Source organism: Aegilops tauschii, chromosome 7 (genome assembly GCF_002575655.3).
Source record: "Aegilops tauschii subsp. strangulata cultivar AL8/78 chromosome 7, Aet v6.0, whole genome shotgun sequence".
NCBI lineage: Eukaryota > Viridiplantae > Streptophyta > Magnoliopsida > Poales > Poaceae > Aegilops > Aegilops tauschii.
The window spans coordinates 646,754,213-646,774,722 of NC_053041.3; the positions used below are offsets into that span (position 1 = coordinate 646,754,213).

General features: G+C 45.1%; 1 protein-coding gene across 1 annotated transcript; it reads right to left on the minus strand.

Annotated features, from left to right (window-relative positions):
- Nucleotides 1–1,198: 1,198 nt before the first annotated feature.
- On the minus strand, nucleotides 1,199–7,649 carry LOC109732278 (helicase SEN1-like). The gene is made up of 10 exons (XM_073503201.1): nucleotides 7,371–7,649; nucleotides 6,148–7,266; nucleotides 5,641–5,956; nucleotides 5,373–5,553; nucleotides 5,033–5,205; nucleotides 4,727–4,744; nucleotides 3,455–3,539; nucleotides 2,778–2,898; nucleotides 2,637–2,677; nucleotides 1,199–1,379 (listed from the first exon to the last, which is right to left on the minus strand). The coding sequence occupies exons 1-10, from the start codon at nucleotides 7,647–7,649 to the stop codon at nucleotides 1,337–1,339; spliced, it is 2,376 nt and encodes a 791-aa protein (XP_073359302.1). The 3' UTR covers nucleotides 1,199–1,336.
- Nucleotides 7,650–20,510: the final 12,861 nt, after the last annotated feature.

The following is a 20,510-nucleotide window of genomic DNA, read 5'->3' on the forward strand; positions in this document are numbered from 1 at the left end:
ATCTTGATTCAATGGTTCAGATAGAATCGTTTTGGCGCAAAAAGATTTCAGGTGACCGCTCCCATACATACACAGGTAAAATACATGCGCATGATATTGATAGTTATATACATACAACGTGTATACTCAAACTCAACGTGCGTGAACGGAGAATGTGCATGCCAAGGAGAGTTGAGTATAGCATAGCCATCTGGTACTGGTTATAGTAGCAGGCAATGCGATGTGTGTGCAGAGGTGGTCCATGCATGGACTCTGCCAGCTAGCTCTCCATGCATTCATGCATCCGTGTACCGCTACACAAAAGAACATGCACACGCTAGTGGCTCGCCGCCTTGCTTGCTTGCTTGATTGATTTTGGTTCGTGACTTCCGGATTGAGTTGAAATTTTGCAGAGAATTGGTTCAGAGGTCCCGTTACACGCATGTTTTCTCTTTGGGAGTTTCTTTGGTATGGCTGGTAGGAATCCGACCGGCTAGAAGACACAGGCCCGGCCCATAGGCCGGGCAAACGGGGCGCCCGCCCTGGGCCCCCGGAAGGCAGGGCCCCCAACCGAGGTAGTATTCCTTCCTAGTACATAAGAAGGCCAAGAAATATATCGAGAAAACTGAGGGTCGATTCAGCCGTGGGGCAAAAAACCCATCGTCAATCTTTCTCCTCTTTTCTCCTCGACTCCTCCACTTCGCAAAATCCCGACTCACATAAGACTAGCCACAATGGGTAGTAACTTAGACTAGTAACATGCCTATGTTACTATGTTACTACCTCTATAGTGGGGAGTAACATATGTGTGGTAACATGCAACACTTCATTTATTAGGCTATAGACACATCTTGCCTTGATATGTGTGATGTTACTCATACTAGTAGTAACTACCTATGTTATCACTTTCATCTCTTTCTTCATTTATTGCATGCCACATCATCTATTTAACCTAGATATGTGTGATGTTACTACCTATGTTACTCCCACTGTGGGTAGTCTAACAACGCCGCCGCTGCCGTGCGTTTCCGATTCCAAGGTCGCCGCCGTCCATTAATGGAGATTAAAGGCGAAAATCCGTTCCCAAATCGGCTCTCCTTCCTTTCTTAGTGTTCTTCTCGTTCCCCATCAACTAGATGTTGGCGACATGGAGACGGCAGGTGTTCTTCTTTTCTTCCTTCCCATAATCCCGTTCATCCTTAATTAAATAGCTCTACCCTTTTGCTCTGACGAGTCCACATCTACCTTCATAGGTGTTCTTCTGATATTCACTGGATCTAAGTGTGAGAGAGTCCTCCGGAGTCAAGAGATCAGAAGAACTGCAGAATGTGGGAAATTATTCAGTTCTTGGTGTGGTCTACTCGTTCTTGCTGACTACTGCAACCTTCGGATCTGGCAACCTACATCCACATCAATACATATTTAGGTGGGTTTGTTTCATGTATTACTCATTTTATGCTAACTGTTCTTGTTTAGTGTCATGTCATCTAGAAAGTGTTTATCTGGTAAAAAGAACACTGGGTGTTGATTAACATCAATCATGCACTGTTAATATTTTTGATCCGCCAAACTAGGACAATCTGAATGATAAGGCTAGAGATATTTCAGTTGAGATAGTAATTCTAGACATAATGATATTATGTTCCCTAGTAATTCTAGACATTTTTCACAAACTTATAATTCCAGAAAGTTGAGTAAGCTTTTCAAATCCACAACAAGAAATTTGGAAAAAAAAAGAGCTATTATCCGGGTGAATTTTTTGGAGTGAAGAACATTGCAGATTGGGAAAGATTCAGAAACAAATGTACGTATATGTGCTAACTTCTTATCTGATGGTGGCACGATTGTTTTAAGTAGCAACCAGTTTGGACAGGGTTATGTGGAATTACATTGTTTCATTACTATCATGGTGTAGTTCACCTTATCAATAAATAAATTTTACTGTCAATTTTAAAGTCCAAAGATCATCGTCTATGCTATGAACTAGATATTTACTTTGCTTTTGAAATAGAAAATATTTTGAGCATTCGAGTCAACAAGGGCCCCTTGTTGATGTCTTGCCCCAGGGCCCCCTAAATCTGTGGGCCGGCCCTGAGAAGACATCACAGATTAACAACTTTCCATGTGTTGGTACGTGGCTGCATGCCTGCATGTAAGTAAGTGGTGTCCAGCCATGGCATGCACGCGACAGATACTAGCTATAGTACCCATTATTTCTGCGCATGTGTATATCACATTTTCAATAAAATTATTTCGTTTACTCAACCATATACAGCATGGATCAAGACAATCCAACCGTATATATGGAGATAGCTCATTTCCGGCCTCTACATAATGAGGCGAAATGCACATACCACATATGTCGGCGCGTACATGACATGATACCACGCCAAAGCACGCACAATATGGTGCCAACCTTTCCCTAGCGGAAAAAAAAAACCTGGCTACTTTAGTTGTACTCCGCCCTATAATCTTGCGATGTGACTACAATATCAATGCGACCAAGCTAGGCTGCCACGCATCATTGCATATTTGCATTCAAATTGACTGCGTGCAGCACGTATGGATCACGAAATTTGCATCAAGTGGTCGCTGTGTCATGGTCCCTTTTGTTTGACAACTTTGCTTCCACTTTGTTCAGTGGTGAGCAAGCTTACATCTTTAAGTAGCAGTGGAAGAAGCTCTGAAGGAGCATTATCTACCAAATCATTACACAACGAAACTCTAGCAGTACTAGCTAATTCATGAGCAGCCGCATTCGACTCTCTGGAACAAAATTCAAAAACTATAGAGCTAACCTCACAAGCCAGATGATAGCAGTCATCAACAATGGCCGCCCCATCTCCAGCGTATTGGCCATCTTTATTCATAATCTCCAAGAGTTCCTGGTTATCCCAATTGATGAACAATCTGTTGCACCTACGAAGGAAGCAACACAAACTAGATACACGCCTAGAGAAAAATGACACACACACGAAAAGAGAAGAAAACTAAACAAAGGGGGTGACTATTTGACAGGCGTCTAATATATATTTGGCATTCGGTCAAACCGCTCCCTACCATCTGGTCTAGATCCCAATGCCCAATTGGGCTCTTCTTCCCCTATACTAAACTAAAACTAAAAATAAAAAAATAAAAAAATAAATTTTCTAAGAAAGAATGAAGTATTGGCATTGGTAATGAGAAATTTTAGCATGCTCTCTCTTACCTCTTCTTTTTTACATGTGAGGTAAGAAGGTACTCCCTAGTTTTTATTTACTCCACATATTAGCTTTGGTCAAAGTCAAACTTTATAAACTTTGACAACGTTTACAGAAAAAATATATTAACATAGCAGAACATCATAGCAGGAGTCAACATCTCAATGAGCTTGTTCCGAGCTACAACCTCATGTGTCCTCTATCATCTCGGATGATTGCCCCCATAGCCCCTTGAAGCAAATTGCAGTTAAAGGCCGCATCAACATTTAACTTACATGTCCGTTTGGGGGTTTGTACCATCCTCCTCTTTTAAGTGAGGCCTTTGGGTCACATGCAATAAAGAATTACTGTGCCATGGTCCTAATTAATCAAAAACAGACAAGGAATGACTTGGAGATTAATTTAAAACTCCACACCTTGCCCGAGCTTGCTTGGGTGCTACTGTCACCCTGGAGACCAAGAGAGCACAGCCAGTCGGTCAGTTTTCTCATTCTTCTTTAGAAAATTTCAGTTTTTTATTTTGTATGTGCAACTATACATGGAAGTACTATGCAATATGTGTGTAAATTATATGCTTATTCTTTGCAGTTACAAAAAAGGCAAATTTTGTGTAAGTTTTTTTCTTCGCCCTTTTTCATTTTCTTTCTTCTTTAAGTCTATTAGCAGTGAGCAGTACATAATAGATCTGAGCCGTTAATCTCATTAATTAGTGGTCTGATTAACTCTTACTCCCTTCGTTTTTATTTACTCCGTATATTAGAGTTGACTGAAGTCAAACTTCCTAAAGTTTGACCAAGTTTATCAAAAATAATATAAATATTTACCATAACAAATCTATATGATGTGGAAGTACATTTGATAATGAATCTAATGGTGTTGATTGTATATGTTAATATTTTTTTCTATAAACTTTGTCAAAGTTCATAAAGTTTGACTTTGATCAAAGCTAATATGCGGAGTAAATAAAAACGAAGGGAGTACCTTCTTACCTCACATGTAAAAAAGAAGAGGTAAGGGAGAGCATGCTAAAATTTCTCATTACCAATGCCAATACTTCATTCTTTCTTAGAAAATTCATTCTTTTATTTTTTATTTTAGTTTTAGTTTAGTATAGGGGAAGAAGAGCCCAATTGGGCATTGGGATCTAGATCGGATGGTAGGGAGCGGTTCGACCGAATGCCAAATATATATTAGATGCCTGTCAAATAGTCACCCCCTTTTTAGTTTTCTTCTCTTTTCATGTGTGTCATTTTTCTCTAGCTGTGTATCTAGTTTGTGTTGCTTCCTTCATAGGTGCATTTTCAATGTGTTTGTATCAAGAGAGAGAGAGAGAGAGAGAGAGAGAGAGAGAGAGAGAGAGAGAGAGAGAGAGAGAGAGAGACGACACCATTGACATGATGTGCTATGTCAAGAGGTATTAACCATCGACGTTGATGTTTTTATTTATTTTGATACTAAGCATACTACAAACATATACAATTCATATGCAAATTATTCTTGCACATTACCCTGTCGAAGTGACTGAATCGGAGGGATATTTCAGGTACCTGACGCATAAGTCCTCCCTATAAAACAACCATACAAACCACAGTTGATCAACCACGGACAGAGCTGAAACCACACAATCATACATAAAACTAGGTTCGACCACCATTAGATTTTTCACTGAGCTGAAAAGAGAGGCAACTACACTGAGACACACCCCAAGTGTAACAACACCCAAAAGGCCAAAACAGAACAAATCGCCACTACTTGTGACCACCGGTAGTACATTCGTTAAGCGAGCCGCAGAGAACCGAGCGTGTCACAAATATCCCCGGCCAGGTGCATGCCTAAATCTGAAGCGGCTTCACCATGTCCTGGCCCGATTACGCAAGCGTGGCGAGAAAAAACTGCCGGAGACACGCCCTCGCCTTCGTCCCAGTCGAAGAAGCACCAACGTTCCGCGGCATCCCGGATCAGCTCCCCCCAGATGGAGCCGCTGCCGCTTAGCGTTGCCGCGTTGCCCACGATCCAGAGGCAGTGCCTGCAACCAAAACGATCGATCAAGGCAGTCATGCATGACAAGTTCCTACTAGTTTTGCATTTAGAATTTCATCCAGATCTCGCCGTGCGTGCATACCTCGCCTCGTCAAGGCAACATTGGCGCGTCGCCGGTTCGACAGGAAGCCAACGGAGCATGTGCCGTTGGACCTGACGGTGGATAGGATGATCACGTCTTCTTCACTGCCCTGGAACCCATCCACGGAGTTGACGCGAAGAACCAGGGGGCGCATCGCCTTCACGTCCCCTATCTTTCCCTGAATTGCGACCACCTGAGCGGTGTACGGGGATATGACACCCACGCTAACCACCTGCCCGGCGCTGATACAAACTGCACGCCAAACACCATGACATGAGTTCGAGGTGCATATATAGACATATAGTACAGCAGTAACATAAAATAATACATTCAACGCACATTTCTTGAGACTGTGCAGTATTTGCAGGATGGCGGCCACCTCGGGCATGTTCGTCTTGCTGCGGCCGCGGTCTTCCACACCGTCGATGTTGATGAACGAGTATGGCCCGAACATTGCACCTGAAAGGTAACTACGTTCATGCTTGGTCTGCGTCACATTGGGGCCATTCAAGATTTGCTTGTCGTAGAAACTCAAGTTGGGAAAGATGCTTATGGAAGGGTGCATCCTGTACTGCATGTTGAGGAGGTGCTTCTTGTGTCCAAGTAAACCCATTCTCTCAAACAGACTCCTACCCAGCAACGCCTTATCTGAAACCTGCAAGAAATGCCACAAATGTAGATGCAATTCAAAAGAAAGTACTACTAGTACTTGGGAGCAATAATAATTAAGTAGTACTCCCTGCGATAGATAATAAGTGATGTGGTTTTGTAATTCAACCTCTTAGTACAAAACCGCAACATTTATTTTGGATAGGAGGGAGTAGTATATGAAAGGTATATATGGACCTTGCTTTGGACCATAGCTGGCAGTTGGCGCTCGTCACCGATAAGAACCACATGTTTCAGTCCGGAGACTTGCAATGGGACGAGGGATTCACATTCCTTGAGCTGTGCAGCCTCGTCGATCAGAAGCAGATCCATCTTCTCCCCCTCCAGCTTAGCCGAGCCAGACACGGTGCAGAAAATGAGGGACGCACTTTTGATGCAAAACTCCTTGATCTCGGAAAACTCTTCGGTCAGAGGAAGTTGCAGGTCTCGCAACAGCGTCCTCGTGACGTCTAAAATTACAGGCATTTTCTCCCTCATGGTGCCAACTGTTTGTTCCGAGTGGTAACCCATTGTTAAACCATCGCGTTGCCGTCTCAGCTGTCTCGATGACTTGGAGACTTGTTTCTGAACGCCCAGCAGCTTGCTGAAGTCGTCGAGCATCTTGCTGAGCAAAGCAATGTTGTTGTAGTTCGTCTCCAGGGTACGATGTACTGAGCCATGAGACATGATTGTCTTCAAACACTTGCTAAGCTTCTCGAAGATCCGGTGGAACTCTGACGTCGGGAAGGAGTAGTACTTGAGCACTACTGGTTTTGTGCCATCCTCCTGCTTGATCATGGCTATTTCGTCGCGCAGAAACGATTCCAGTGAAAGAAGGCACCGCCTCCAACCCGTCTCTGGCGAGAAGCACTCCGTTAGCAGCTTTAGACGAGTGTCCTGGAAGATGTTGTCGAGATCGCCGTCGATGGGCATGCGTTGCCTGTTGCCGAACAGCAGCAGATCAGCGTGGCCAGCGCAGGCATCGGGATCGGGGTGCTGCCTCCTCAGCGCCAGGAGGCTGGACGCCACCTGGCAGACGGCGGTGTTGGTCGGCGCGCACGCCAGGACCCGCCATTTCAGCTTCACGGCAGAAAGCATGAGCACGCTGATTGTCCTGGTTTTGCCCGTGCCAGGAGGCCCCCAGATGAGGCTAACCTTGCTGCTCGTGCCGCCGCCTCCACCAGCACCGGCACACTGCACCGCAGAGACGCAGCTCAGTATGGCGCCAGTCTGGGACTTGTTGAGCCCGAACAGAGACAGCCTGCCTGATACGGATAGCGGCATGTCGACATCGGTGCCGCCGGTCAGGGAAGTGCTCTGTCTCACGATGGAAAATCAGCCGTCGGATGAGAAAATCATAGTCATAGTCATACTACTAGAATGGAACGATTGAACGAAGCGATCTGCGAACCAAAGCTTACCAGCTGCATGGAGGAGTCTTCCGTTTCCCCCGCGACAGCCTTGAGAACGGAGTCGTCTCTCTTGACGGAAGAGTTGGCTCGGTAGCGGAGGCACCACCAGATGCGTTGGTAGGGTATGCAACTGAGCAAGCTAACAACAAACGCGTAGCCTTCGATGTAATCGTCTACTCTCTGGGATGCTCTGACCACAAAGCTGCCGTCCCTATGGACGCGTTGGACGTGGGCGAGGCAGTAGGAGGCGCCATCGCCGCCGGCAAGGTCGGACGGCCGGAGCGGCATCGCGACCGAGAGCAGGACGATGTCGCTGGTGCACGGGGGAGAAGCTCCACGGATGGACACGCGATACAGTGGGGGCCTTGGCCATCAACACAAAAACTAGACTACCGGTTTAGAGCATCTCCAGCCGCGCCCCCAACAAGGCCCTGCAGCGATTTTTCGTCCGCCGGCGTGAAAAAAAAGCCCAGTCGCGCCCCAAGGGCCCAGTTTTCGCCGGCTCGGGCCGAAATTGGCGCCGGCGGACCCAACCCGAACCCGGCGCGCTTGGGGGCGCTCGGGGGCGCCGGGCGAATCGTTTTTGGCGCGAAGAGCCGCGGGCCCCCTTGCCAGTGACTCGACTCTCTTCTCGCCGCTTCGTCGTCCTCATCGCCTCGTTCCCCGTGGCGAATCAATACTAAAGCTGCGCGCGTTGCCGCGCCGGTCAGCCTCCATTGATGCCTCACGGGCGGCGCAGTGAAGGCCGGACGAGACGCGTCCCCTCGCCCGCCACGCGTAACGCGCTGGCCACGTGTACTACGCGGCGCCTGCGCCTATATAAGCCGACCACCAGCGCGCCGGAGACACGCACAGATCCTCCACGCCCATTTCTCCCCCTTCCTCCCTCGCCTCCTCTCGCCGTCTCCAGGGGAGGGATGCAGCAAGGACGGCGGCGGCGACAACGACGGCGACGACGACGATGGCGGCGGCGACTACACGCGGTTCTACAGCCTCCTCGGCATGTAGAACTGCAAGGGCGGGCGGCGGGCGGCGAGGAGCGGCGAGGGAGATGGCGAGGAGCAGCCCCTAGTAGTTTTTTTCTTTTTTTGTAAAATATGTTTAAATTTGAACGAACTCGCCGATGTTTGCGTTAAATTTGAGCCGTGTTTGTCGTATTTAAGTTTTTCAAAAAAACGTGGGCGCCGCGACTGGGGGGCATCACGCCCCCAGCGCGCGGTTTAGGGCCGGTGCGCCCCCAGGGGGCGATTTTTAGCCCCTCCTGGGGGGCCAATGGCTGGAGATACTCTTAGAGCACGATTAATAATATAGTCAGCCGCTGGCTATATGATATTGCCACGTCATATATAGCCAAACTTATAGCTGGCAAGTACAATAGCCGAATATAAATATGTGCTATATATACTTTGTTGATACATGACCCACCTCGCTCTGTCACAAAATGCTTAAGAGTACGTGCTGCATCCGGCTGTTAACTAGTAGCCCGCTTCTCTTTTCTTCTTCTTTTCTCTCTTCTAACTAAGCAAAAATATAATATTGAATGTCTTACAGCCCGCCTACATTGCCTTATTGTACTGGCTCTTACAGGACGTGTTTTGAAGAGCGCGCCGTGTGGGTCATGGTAGAACTTGACATCCACTTTGTATGGTAACAGATAGGTGTGGGGCATGGTAGAACTTGACTGTTTCGCGTTGTCGACTCGTCGGCAGGTTGCGCACCGAGTTTCGGTGCCGCCGACATGACACGATTGTGGGGGTGGTCTAGCCGTCCAGGTGTGGCAGGTGCTTTTTTCAACGTAGTACAGACGCGGAGACTTATACGGACGTATGGTCGGTCTGCCATCCATCGGTTGGAAGATCGGGCCCAAATCCGCCTCAAACGCCCGGGCGTACAACCCGGTTAGTGATCGGTCAAAAAAACCGACCCAGACGGGCGCCTCAAAGAGCCTCAAATCGCCCGGGCTGACTGTCACCCCTCATATCCAGCCCAAATCCAGAGTGGATATGGGGAGGCCCGGGCGCGACCGAACGCATCCACCATGTTGTAATGATGATGGGGTCCCACACGGAAACAATATGAAACCCGGCGGTCCGAAACTCGTCTTCTCCGACGGGCCATGTAGTATCCTAGCCTGGCTATTTAAGCCGGCCGCCGGCACCGAAACCCTGTCCGTCCACATTTCCCACCTCCCGTCCGTCGCCGCCACTTCTCAATCGCCGTCTGCCACCACTAGTAGCCCTTGCCCCTGAAGGAAACATGCCCTAGAGGCAATAATAAAGTTATTATTTATTTCCTTATATCATGATAAATGTTTATTATTCATGCTAGAATTGTATTAACCGGAAACATGATACATGTGTGAATACATAGACAAACAGAGTGTCACTAGTATGCCTCTACTTGACTAGCTCGTTAATGAAAGATGGTAATGTTTCCTAACCATGGACAAAGAGTTGTTATTTGATTAACGGGATCACATCATTAGGAGAATGATGTGATTGACTTGACCCATTCCCTTAGCTTAGCACTCGATCGTTTAGTATGTTGCTATTGCTTTCTTCATGACTTATACATGTTCCTATGACTATAAGATTATGCAACTCCCGTTTACCGGAGGAACACTTTGTGTGCTACCAAACGTCACAACATAACTGGATGATTATAAAGGTGCTCTACAGGTGTTTCCGAAGGTACTTGTTGGGTTGGCATATTTCGAGATTAGGATTTGTCATTCCGATTGTCGGAGAGGTATCTCTGGGCCCACTCAGTAATGCACATCACTATAAGCCTTGCAAGCGTTGTAACTAATGAGTTAGTTGCGGGATGATGTATTACGGAACGAGTAAAGAGACTTGCCGGTAACGAGATTGAACTAGGTATTGAGATACCGACGATCGAATCTCGGGCAAGTAACATACCGATGACAAAGGGAACAACGTATGTTGTTATGCGGTCTGACCGATAAAGATCTTCGTAGAATATGTAGGAGCCAATATGGGCATCCAGGTCCCGCTATTGGTTATTGACCAGAGAGGTGTCTCGGTCATGTCTACATAGTTCTCGAACCCGTAGGGTCCGCACGCTTAACGTTCGTTGACGATATAGTACTATGAGTTATGTATGTTGGTGACCGTATGTTGTTCGGAATTTTGGATGAGATCACGGATATGATGAGGAACTCCGGAATGGTCCGGAAGTAAAGATTGATATGTGGATAGTAGTGTTTGATCTCCGGAAAGGTTCCGAAATCCATCGGAAAGGGTTCCGGATGTTTCCCGAAATGTTTGGGCACAAGAACACTTTATCTTGGCCAAAGGGGAAAGCCCACGAGGTTTTTGGAAATCGCAAAAGGAAGTTTTGCGGGGTCCAGGGGCCAGACGCCTGGGTCCCTGGCGTCTGGGTCCAGACGCCGGGAACCCTGGCGTCTGGCCCTGGAGTCCGAGAAGGACTCTTGCCTTTCGGGTGAAACCGACTTTGTGGAGGCTTTTACTCCAAGTTTCGACCCCAAGGCTCAACATATAAATAGAGGGATAGGGCTAGCACCCAAGAGAGATCAAGAAACACCAAGCCGTGTGCCGGCAACCCCGTCCCCTCTAGTTTATCCTCCGTCATAGTTTTCGTAGTGCTTAGGCGAAGCCCTGCGGAGATTGTTCTTCACCAACACCGTCACCACGCCGTCGTGCTGCCGGAACTCATCTACTACTTCGCCCCTCTTGCTGGATCAAGAAGGCGGGGACGTTATCGAGCTGAACGTGTGCAGAACTCGGAGGTGCCGTGCTTTCGGTACTTGGATCGGTCGGATCGTGAAGACGTACGACTACATCAACCGTGTTGATATAACGCTTCCGCTTACGGTCTACGAGGGTACGTAGACAACACTCTCCCCTCTCGTTGATATGCATCACCATGATCTTGCGTGTGCGTAGGAATTTTTTTGAAATTACTACGTTCCCCAGCGGTGGTATCAGAGTCTAGTTTTATGTGTAGATGTCATATGCACGAGTAGAACACAAGTGAGTTGTGGGCGATATAAGTCATACTGCTTACCAGCATGTCATACTTTGGTTCGGCGGTATTGTTGGATGAAGCGGCCTGGACCGACATTACGCGTACGCTTACGCGAGACTGGTTCTACCGACGTGCTTTGCACACATGTGGCTGGCGGGTGTCAGTTTCTCCAACTTTAGTTGAACCGAGTGTGGCTACGCCCGGTCCTTGCGAAGGTTAAAACAGCACCAACTTGACAAACTATCGTTGTGGTTTTGATGCGTAGGTAAGAACGGTTCTTGCTAAGCCCAGTAGTAGCCACGTAAAACTTGCAACAACAAAGTAGAGGACGTCTAACTTATTTTTGCAGGGCATGTTGTGATGTGATATGGTCAAGACATGATGCTAATTTTTATTGTATGAGATGATCATGTTTTGTAACCGAGATATCGGCAACTGGCAGGAGCCATATGGTTGTCGCTTTATTGTATGCAATGCAATCGCCCTGTAATGCTTTACTTTATCACTAAGCGGTAGCGATAGTCGTAGAAGCATAAGATTGGCGAGACGACAACGATGCTACGATGGAGATCAAGGTGTCGCGCCAGTGACGATGGTGATCATGACGGTGCTTCGGAGATGGAGATCACAAGCACACGATGATGATGGCCATATCATATCACTTATTTTGATTGTATGTGATGTTTACCTTTTATACATCTTATTTTGCTTAGTTCGACGATAGCTTTATAAGATGATCTCTCACTAATTATCAAAGTATAAGTGTTCTCCCTGAGTATGCACCATTGCGAAAGTTCTTCGTGCTGAGACACCACGTGATGATCGGGTGTGATAGGCTCTACGTTCAAATACAACGGGTGCAAAACAGTTGCACACGCGGAATACTCAGGTTAAACTTGACGAGCCTAGCATATAACAGATATGGCCTCGGAACACGGAGACCGAAAGGTCGAGCGTGAATCATATAGTAGATATGATCAACATACTGATGTTCACCATTGAAACTACTCCATCTCACGTGATGATCGTACATGGTTTAGTTGATATGGATCACGTGATCACTTAGAGGATTAGAGGGATGTCTATCTAAGTGGGAGTTCTTAAGTAATATGATTAATTGAACTCAAATTTATCATGAACTTAGTCCTGATAGTATTTTGCAAATTATGTTGTAGATCAATAGCTCGCGTTGTTGCTTCCCTGTGTTTATTTTTGATATGTTCCTAGAGAAAAATTATGTTGAAAGATGTTAGTAGCAAAGATGCGGATTGGATCCGTGATCTGAGGATTATCCTCATTGCTGCACAGAAGAATTATGTCCTTGATGCACCGCTAGGTGACAGACCTATTGCAGGAGCAGATGCAGACGTTATGAACGTTTGGCTAGCTCAATATGATGACTACTTGATAGTTTAGTGCACCATGCTTAACGGCTTGGAATCGGGACTTCAAAGACGTTTTGAACGTCATGGACCATATGAGATGTTCCAGGAGTTGAAGTTAATATTTCAAGCAAATACCCGAGTTGAGAGATATGAAGTCTCCAACAAGTTCTATAGCTAAATGATGGAGGAGAATAGCTCAAGCAGTGAGCATGTGCTCAGATTGTCTGGGTACTACAATCGCTTGAATCAAGTGGGAGTTAATCTTCCAGATAAAATAGTGATTGACAGAATTCTCTAGTCACCATCACCAAGTTAGTAGAACTTCGTGATGAACTATAGTATGCAACGGATGACGAAAGTAATCCCCGAGCTCTTCGCGATGCTGAAATCGACGAAGGTAGAAATCAAGAAAGAGCATCAAGTGTTGATGGTTAACAAGACACTAGTTTGAAGAAAAGGGCAAAGGGATAGAAGGGGAACTTCAAGAAGAACGGCAAGCAAGTTGCTGCTTAAGTGAAGAAGCCCAAGTCTGGACCTAAGCCTGAGACTAAGTGCTTCTACTGCAAAGAGACTGGTCACTAGAAGCGGAACTGCCCCAAGTATTTGGTGGATAAGAAGGATGGCAAAAGTGAACAAAGGTATATTTGATATACAGATTATTGATGTGTATTTTACTAGTGTTCGTAGCAACCCCTCGGTATTTGATACTGGTTCAGTTGCTAAAGAGTAGTAACTCGAAACGGGAGTTGCATAATGAACAGAAACTAGTTAAGGATGAAGTGACGATGTGTATTGGAAGTGGTTCCAAGATTGATATGATCATCATCGCCCACTCCCTATACTTTCGGGATTAGTGTTGAACCTAAATAAGTGTTATTTGATGTTTGCGTTGAGCATGAATATGATTTGATCATGTTTATTGCAATACGGTTATTCATTTAAGTTAGAGAATAATTGTTGTTCTGTTTACATGAATAAAACCTTATATGGTTACACACCCAATGAAAATGGTCCGTTGGATCTCGATCATAGTGATACACATATTCATAATATTGAAGCCAAAATATGCAAAGTTAATAATGATAGTGCAAATTATTTGTGGCACTGCCGTTTAGGTCATATTGGTGTAAAGCGCATGAAGAAACTCCATGCTGATGGGTTTTTGGAATCACTTGATTATGAATCACTTGATGCTTGCGAACCATGCCTTATGGGCAAGATGACTAAGACTCCGTTCTCCGGAACAATGGAGCGAGCAACTGACTTATTCGGAAATAATACATACTGATGTATGTGATCCGATGAGTGTTGAGGCTCGCGGCGGGTATCGTTATTTTCTGACCTTCACAGATGATTTGAGCAGATATGGGTATATCTACTTGATGAAACATAAGTCTGAAACATTTGAAAAGTTCAAAGAATTTTAGAGTGAAGTGGAAAATCATCGTGAGAAGAAAATAAGGTTTCTACGATCTGATCGCGGAGACAAATATTTGAGTTACAAGTTTGGTCTTCAATTAAAACAATGTGGAATAGTTTCACAAATTCGTGCCACCTGGAACACCACAGCTTAATGGTGTGTCCGAACGTCATAACCGTACTTTATTGGATATAGTGCTATCTATGATGTTTCTTACTGATTTACCACTATAGTTTTGGGGTTATGCATTAGAGACAGCTGCATTCACGTTAAAAGGGCACCATCTAAATCCGTTGAGACGACATCGTATGAACTGTGGTTTGGCAAGAAACCAAAGTTGTTATTTCTTAAAGTTTGGGGTTGCGATGCTTATAAGAAAAAGTTTCATCCTGATAAGCTAAAACCCAAATCGGAGAAATGTGTCTTCATAGGATACCCAAAGGAGACAGTTGGGTACACCTTCTATCACAGATCCGAAGGCAAGATATTCGTTGCTAAGAATGGATCCTTTCTAGAGAAGGAGTTTTTCTCGAAAGAAGTGAGTGGGAGGAAAGTAGAACTTGATGAGGTAACTGTACCTGCTCCCTTATTGGAAAGTAGTTCATCACAGAAATCTGTTTCTGTGACTACTACACTAATTAGCGAGGAAGTTAATGATGATGATCATGAAGCTTCGGATCAAGTTACTACCGAACCTCGTAGGTCAACCAGAGTGGTACTGTAATCCTGTTCTGGAGGTCATGTTACTTGACCATGACGAACCTACGAACTATGAGGAAGCGATGGTGAGCCCAGATTCCGCAAAATGGCTTGAGGCCATGAAATCTGAGATGGGATCCATGTATGAGAACAAAGTGTGGACTTTGGTTGACTTGCCCGATGATCGGCAAGCCATAGAAAATAAATGGATCTTCAAGAGGAAGACGGACACTGATAGTAGTGTTACTATCTACAAAGCTAGACTTGTCGAAAAAAGGTTTTTGACAAAGTTCAAGGTGTTGACTACGATGAGATTTTCTCACTAGCAGCGATGCTTAAGTCTGTCCGAATCATGTTAGCAATTGCCGCATTTTATGAAATCTGGCAAATGGATAAACAAAACTGCATTCCTTAATGGATTTATTAAAGAAGAGTTGTATATGATGCAACCAGAAGGTTTTTGTCAATCCTAAAAGTGCTAACAAAATATGCAAGCTCCAGCGATCCATCTATGGACTGGTGCAAGCATCTCAGAGTTGGAATATACGCTTTGATAAGTTGATCAAAGGATATAGTTTTATACAGACTTGCGGTGAAGTCTGTATTTACAAGAAAGTGAGTGGGAGCACCACAACATTTCTGATAAGTATATGTGAATAACATATTGTTGATCGGAAATAATGTAGAATTATTCTGCAAAGCATAAAGGAGTGTTTGAAAGGAGTTTTTCAAAGAAAGACCTCGGTGAAGCTGCTTACATATTGAGCATCAAGATCTATAGAGATAGATCAAAACGCTTGATAAGTTTTTTCAATGAGTGCATACCTTGACAAGATTTTGAAGTAGTTCAAAATAGAACAGTCAACGAAAGAGTTCTTGCCTGTGTTACAAGGTGCGAAATTGAGTCAGACTCAAAGCCCGACCACGGCAGACGATAGAAAGAGAATGAAAGTCATTCCCTATGCCTTGGCCATAGGTTCTATAAAGTATGCCATGATGTGTACCAGATCTATTGTATACCCTACACGGATTTTGGCAAGGGAGTACAATAGTGATCTAGGAGTAGATCACTGCACAACGGTCAAAATTGTCCTTAGTGGAATAAGGATATGTTTCTCGATTATGGAGGTGACAAAAAGGTTCGTCATAAAGGGTTACGTCGATGCAAATTTTGACACTGATCCAGATGACTCCAAGTCTCAATCTGGATACATATTGAAAGTGGGAGCAATTACCTAGAGTAGCTCCGTGCAGAGCATTGTTGACATAGAAATTTGCAAAATACATACGGATCTGAATGTGGCAGACCCGTTGACTAAACTGCTCTCACAAGCAAAACATGATCACACCTTAGTACTCTTTGGGTGTTAATCACATAGCGATGTGAACTAGATTATTGACTAGTAAACCCTTTAGGTGTTGGTCACATGACGATGTGAACTATGGGTGTTAATCACATGGTGATGTGAACTATTGGTATTAAATCACATGGTGATGTGAACTAAATTATTGACTCTAGTGCAAGTGGGAGACTGAAGGAAATATGCCCTAGAGGCAATAATAAAGTTTTTATTTATTTCCTTATATCATGATAAATGTTTATTATTCATGCTAGAATTGTATTAACCGGAAACATGATACATGTGTGAATACATAGACAAACAGAGTGTCACTAGTATGCCTCTACTTGACTAGCTCGTTAATCAAAGATGGTTATGTTTCCTAACCATGGACAAAGAGTTGTTATTTGATTAACGGGATCACATCATTAGGAGAATCATGTGATTGACTTGACCCATTCCATTAGCTTAGCACTCGATCGTTTAGTATGTTGCTATTGCTTTCTTCATGACTTATACATGTTCCTATGACTATGAGATTATGCAACTCCCGTTTATCGGAGGAACACTTTGTGTGCTACCAAACGTCACAACGTAACTGGATGATTATAAAGGTGCTCTACAGGTGTTTTCGAAGGTACTTGTTGGGTTGGCGTATTTCGAGATTAGGATTTGTCACTCCGATTGTCGGAGAGGTATCTCTGGGCCCACTCAGTAATGCACATCACTATAAGCCTTGCAAGCGTTGTAACTAATGAGTTAGTTGCGGGATGATGTATTACGGAACGAGTAAAGAGACTTGCCGGTAATGAGATTGAACTAGGTATTGAGATACTGACGATCGAATCTCGGGCAAGTAACATGCCGATAACAAAGGGAACAACGTATGTTGTTATGCGGTCTGACCGATAAAGATCTTCGTAGAATATGTAGGAGCTAATATGGGCATCCAGGTCCCGCTATTGGTTATTGACCAGAGAGGTGTCTCGGTCATGTCTACATAGTTCTCGAACCCATAGGGTCCGCACGCTTAACGGTCGTTGACGATATAGTACTATGAGTTATGTATGTTGGTGACCGAATGTTGTTCGGAATTTTGGATGAGATCACGGATATGACGAGGAACTCCGGAATGGTCCGGAAGTAAAGATTGATATGTGGATAGTAGTGTTTGATCTCCAGAAAGGTTCCGGAATCCATCGGAAGGGGTTCTGGATGTTTCCCGAAATGTTTGGGCACAAGAACATTTTATCTGGGCCAAAGGGGAAAGCCCACGAGGTTTTTGAAAAGCGCAAAAGGAAGTTTTGCGGAGTCCAGGGGCCAGACGCCAGGGTCCCTGGCGTCTGGGTCCAGACGCCGGGAACCCTGGCGTCTGGCCCTGGAGTCCGAGAAGGGTCCAGACGCCGGGAACCCTGGCGTCTGGCCCTGGAGTCCGAGAAGGACTCTTGCCTTTCGGGTGAAACCGACTTTGTGGAGGCTTTTACTCCAAGTTTCGACCCCAAGGCTCAACATATAAATAGAGGGGTAGGGCTAGCACCCAAGAGAGATCAAGAAACACCAAGCCGTGTGCCGGCAACCCCGTCCCATCTAGTTTATCCTCCGTCATAGTTTTCGTAGTGCTTAGGCGAAGCCCTGCGGAGATTGTTCTTCACCAACACCGTCACCACGCCGTCGTGCTGCCGGAACTCATCTACTACTTTGCCCCTCTTGCTGGATCGAGAAGGCGGGGACGTCATCGAGCTGAAAGTGTGCAGAACTCGGAGGTGCCGTGCTTTCGGTACTTGGATCGGTCGGATCGTGAAGACGTACGACTACATCAACCGCGTTGATATAACGCTTCCGCTTACGGTCTACGAGGGTATGTAGACAACACTCTCCCCTCTCGTTGCTATGCATCACCATGATCTTGCGTGTGCGTAGGATTTTTTTGAAATTACTACGTTCCCCAACACCCCCATGCCGCCGGGTAAGGAGCTACCCATATCTAACTTCGGAGCGCCGGTTGCAGCTCCTTGAATAGATCCGGGCAAGGTGCAAAGCCCGGATTGCCACGGGGCTACCTCCGGACACGGTTGATCCGGAGGGGGACTTGGAGGTGGAGGAGGAGGATGTCGAGGGGAAGGAGGAGAATGTGGGGGACAATAGGGACACGGATCTGCAGGCCGAGCAGCAGGTGATCCTCGATTCCCTCCGGTTGGAATCAGAGGCGGAGGCCAAACGCCGTCGTCGGCAGGAGGCGGAGGCAGAGCACGCCGCGGAAGTCGACGAGATGATCGCGTATATGGATGAGGAAGAGGAGCTGGAGCCCTCCTTTGCGCCCATCTACCCGTTGCTCGGCAACGACGTCGTGGACATCTCCAACGACGAATCGTAGTTAGATAGCATGTGCGTAGCATGTAGGATTTGTTGTGCATAGTTCAGAATATGAGAGACTCGGATGCATAAAATCAAGTATGAGCCGTGACTGGTCACTGTCCGCGGACGTGCCCGGTCGTGTCCGCAGACGTTTGAGGAGACGGATTTGCCAAGTCCACCTAGATGCTCTTAGTGGCACATGAAAAAAATTGAAAGTCGAGAATTTCTTTCGCACTTAATGCTAGAACCAACCAACGGCCATGTAGACTGAGGAAGCGGAAGCAAACCGCCTCCATGGGCGGGGCTGGATGAGGACATGCACCCATTATCTATTTTTAAAACCGAGTATATAGGTACATCGTTAAACCATATGGTTCAAAAAATATTTTATTAAATTTGTCATTGTGTATCTCTCACATCTTTATCTTTATCTAATAATATGCATAATAATAATAGTATTAAAAGACAGAGGCTTTCATAGTTCTTTATATGTTTGTTAATTTTTTTAATTTTGTGTGTGTTCCTATACCGCTATATGGGCCTCAGTGGGGCGGTCCAGTTGTCTCTCCTTTCGTCTCAAGTAATGTCTCGGCCCGACACTCAAATTGCTTTCCGTTCCTCCTACGAAGCAAAAATACATAGCTGACTCGGGGTGGGGTGGGGGGGGGGGGGGGGGGGGGGGGCTCCTAATCGGCGCCTTCAGCGCGCCGATTGGATGATCTGCCGCCCACTACGAGTCCCAAGTGGGCCGGCTGTTTCGTTCGGGAAAGCCCACTCCTTCGTACGGGAGTTTGATTGTTTCTTCTGAGCCTTTTGTTTCAAGTTTCTGGTTACGTTAAAGTTTTTTCCTTTGGTATGTTGTTTCTTGTATAAGCCTGTGTTGGTTCGCTCGATAGGTTGCCTAGTAGTGGGAAAGTTTGACTGCTTATTTTCTGATGACAGATTGCTCTAGTTATATAAAAAAAAAATAGAAAAAGGAAGTCAATAACATATTTCATAGTTGAACAAGTCTCTACTCAAGCTGGAAAATCTCTACTAGTTAAAATCTCTACTACTTAAAAAGAACACAATGTTCCCATTTCACCTCTCTTTCGTACAACCTTTTTCATATACGTTCCCCTCTTTCCTTCTTCTCTTCGATTTTTTCTATTTGTAGTATTTCTTTTATCAATTTTCCCTAAAATGGAACCAATTGTCCCATGTTTTATTAACTTACCAAAGTAAAAACATATTTTATTTGGTATGTCATTAAATTCTTATCAAATAAGTGCTTAACATAAGATGGTATGTAAATCGTGGTGATTTTGCATACAAATACTTGCTAAGATTTTAGTGCATTAATATAACTAGTACAAATGCCCGTGCGTTGCAACGGGCAAAAAAATCGCAAAACCTGCTACACATGCCATTACTCACATTTCTTATATCCATTTATCATTTCTCGAAGCATGAATTTTGGACATCAAGAAATCACCATTTGATGGAAGAGTAGTGATGCATGGATTAGTCTGATTAATCACTTTCATATTTTGCTCTTTGGAAAAACTGTGTGATGCAACGTGTGAAAAAGAAATATCAGATGTTCCTTCCTACAGTAAGCATGACTCAAGACCTACACAAATCCATACCCTCTATTTCAACACACGTCCATTTGTATTGCCACTTATTATTGCCTTTGCCGTCCATGGCCTTCGAAACGTTCTGCACAGCTAAGCTTAGCCACTCGCTCGACCTTGTCGGAGCGTCCACGTCGTCTGTCGGTCGACCACGTCGGCGTATTAACCCCGCGAGCTCTTTCTCAAACCTCCTCTGCTAGTTTGGGCAGCTCCTAATGGTTATTCCAAACAATACATAATTATAATCTAAATTATGTTGCATTTATTTTTGATTTTGAGTGCCTTTTATCAATATGGATTTAAAATTAATGTTAAAGTTATTTAAA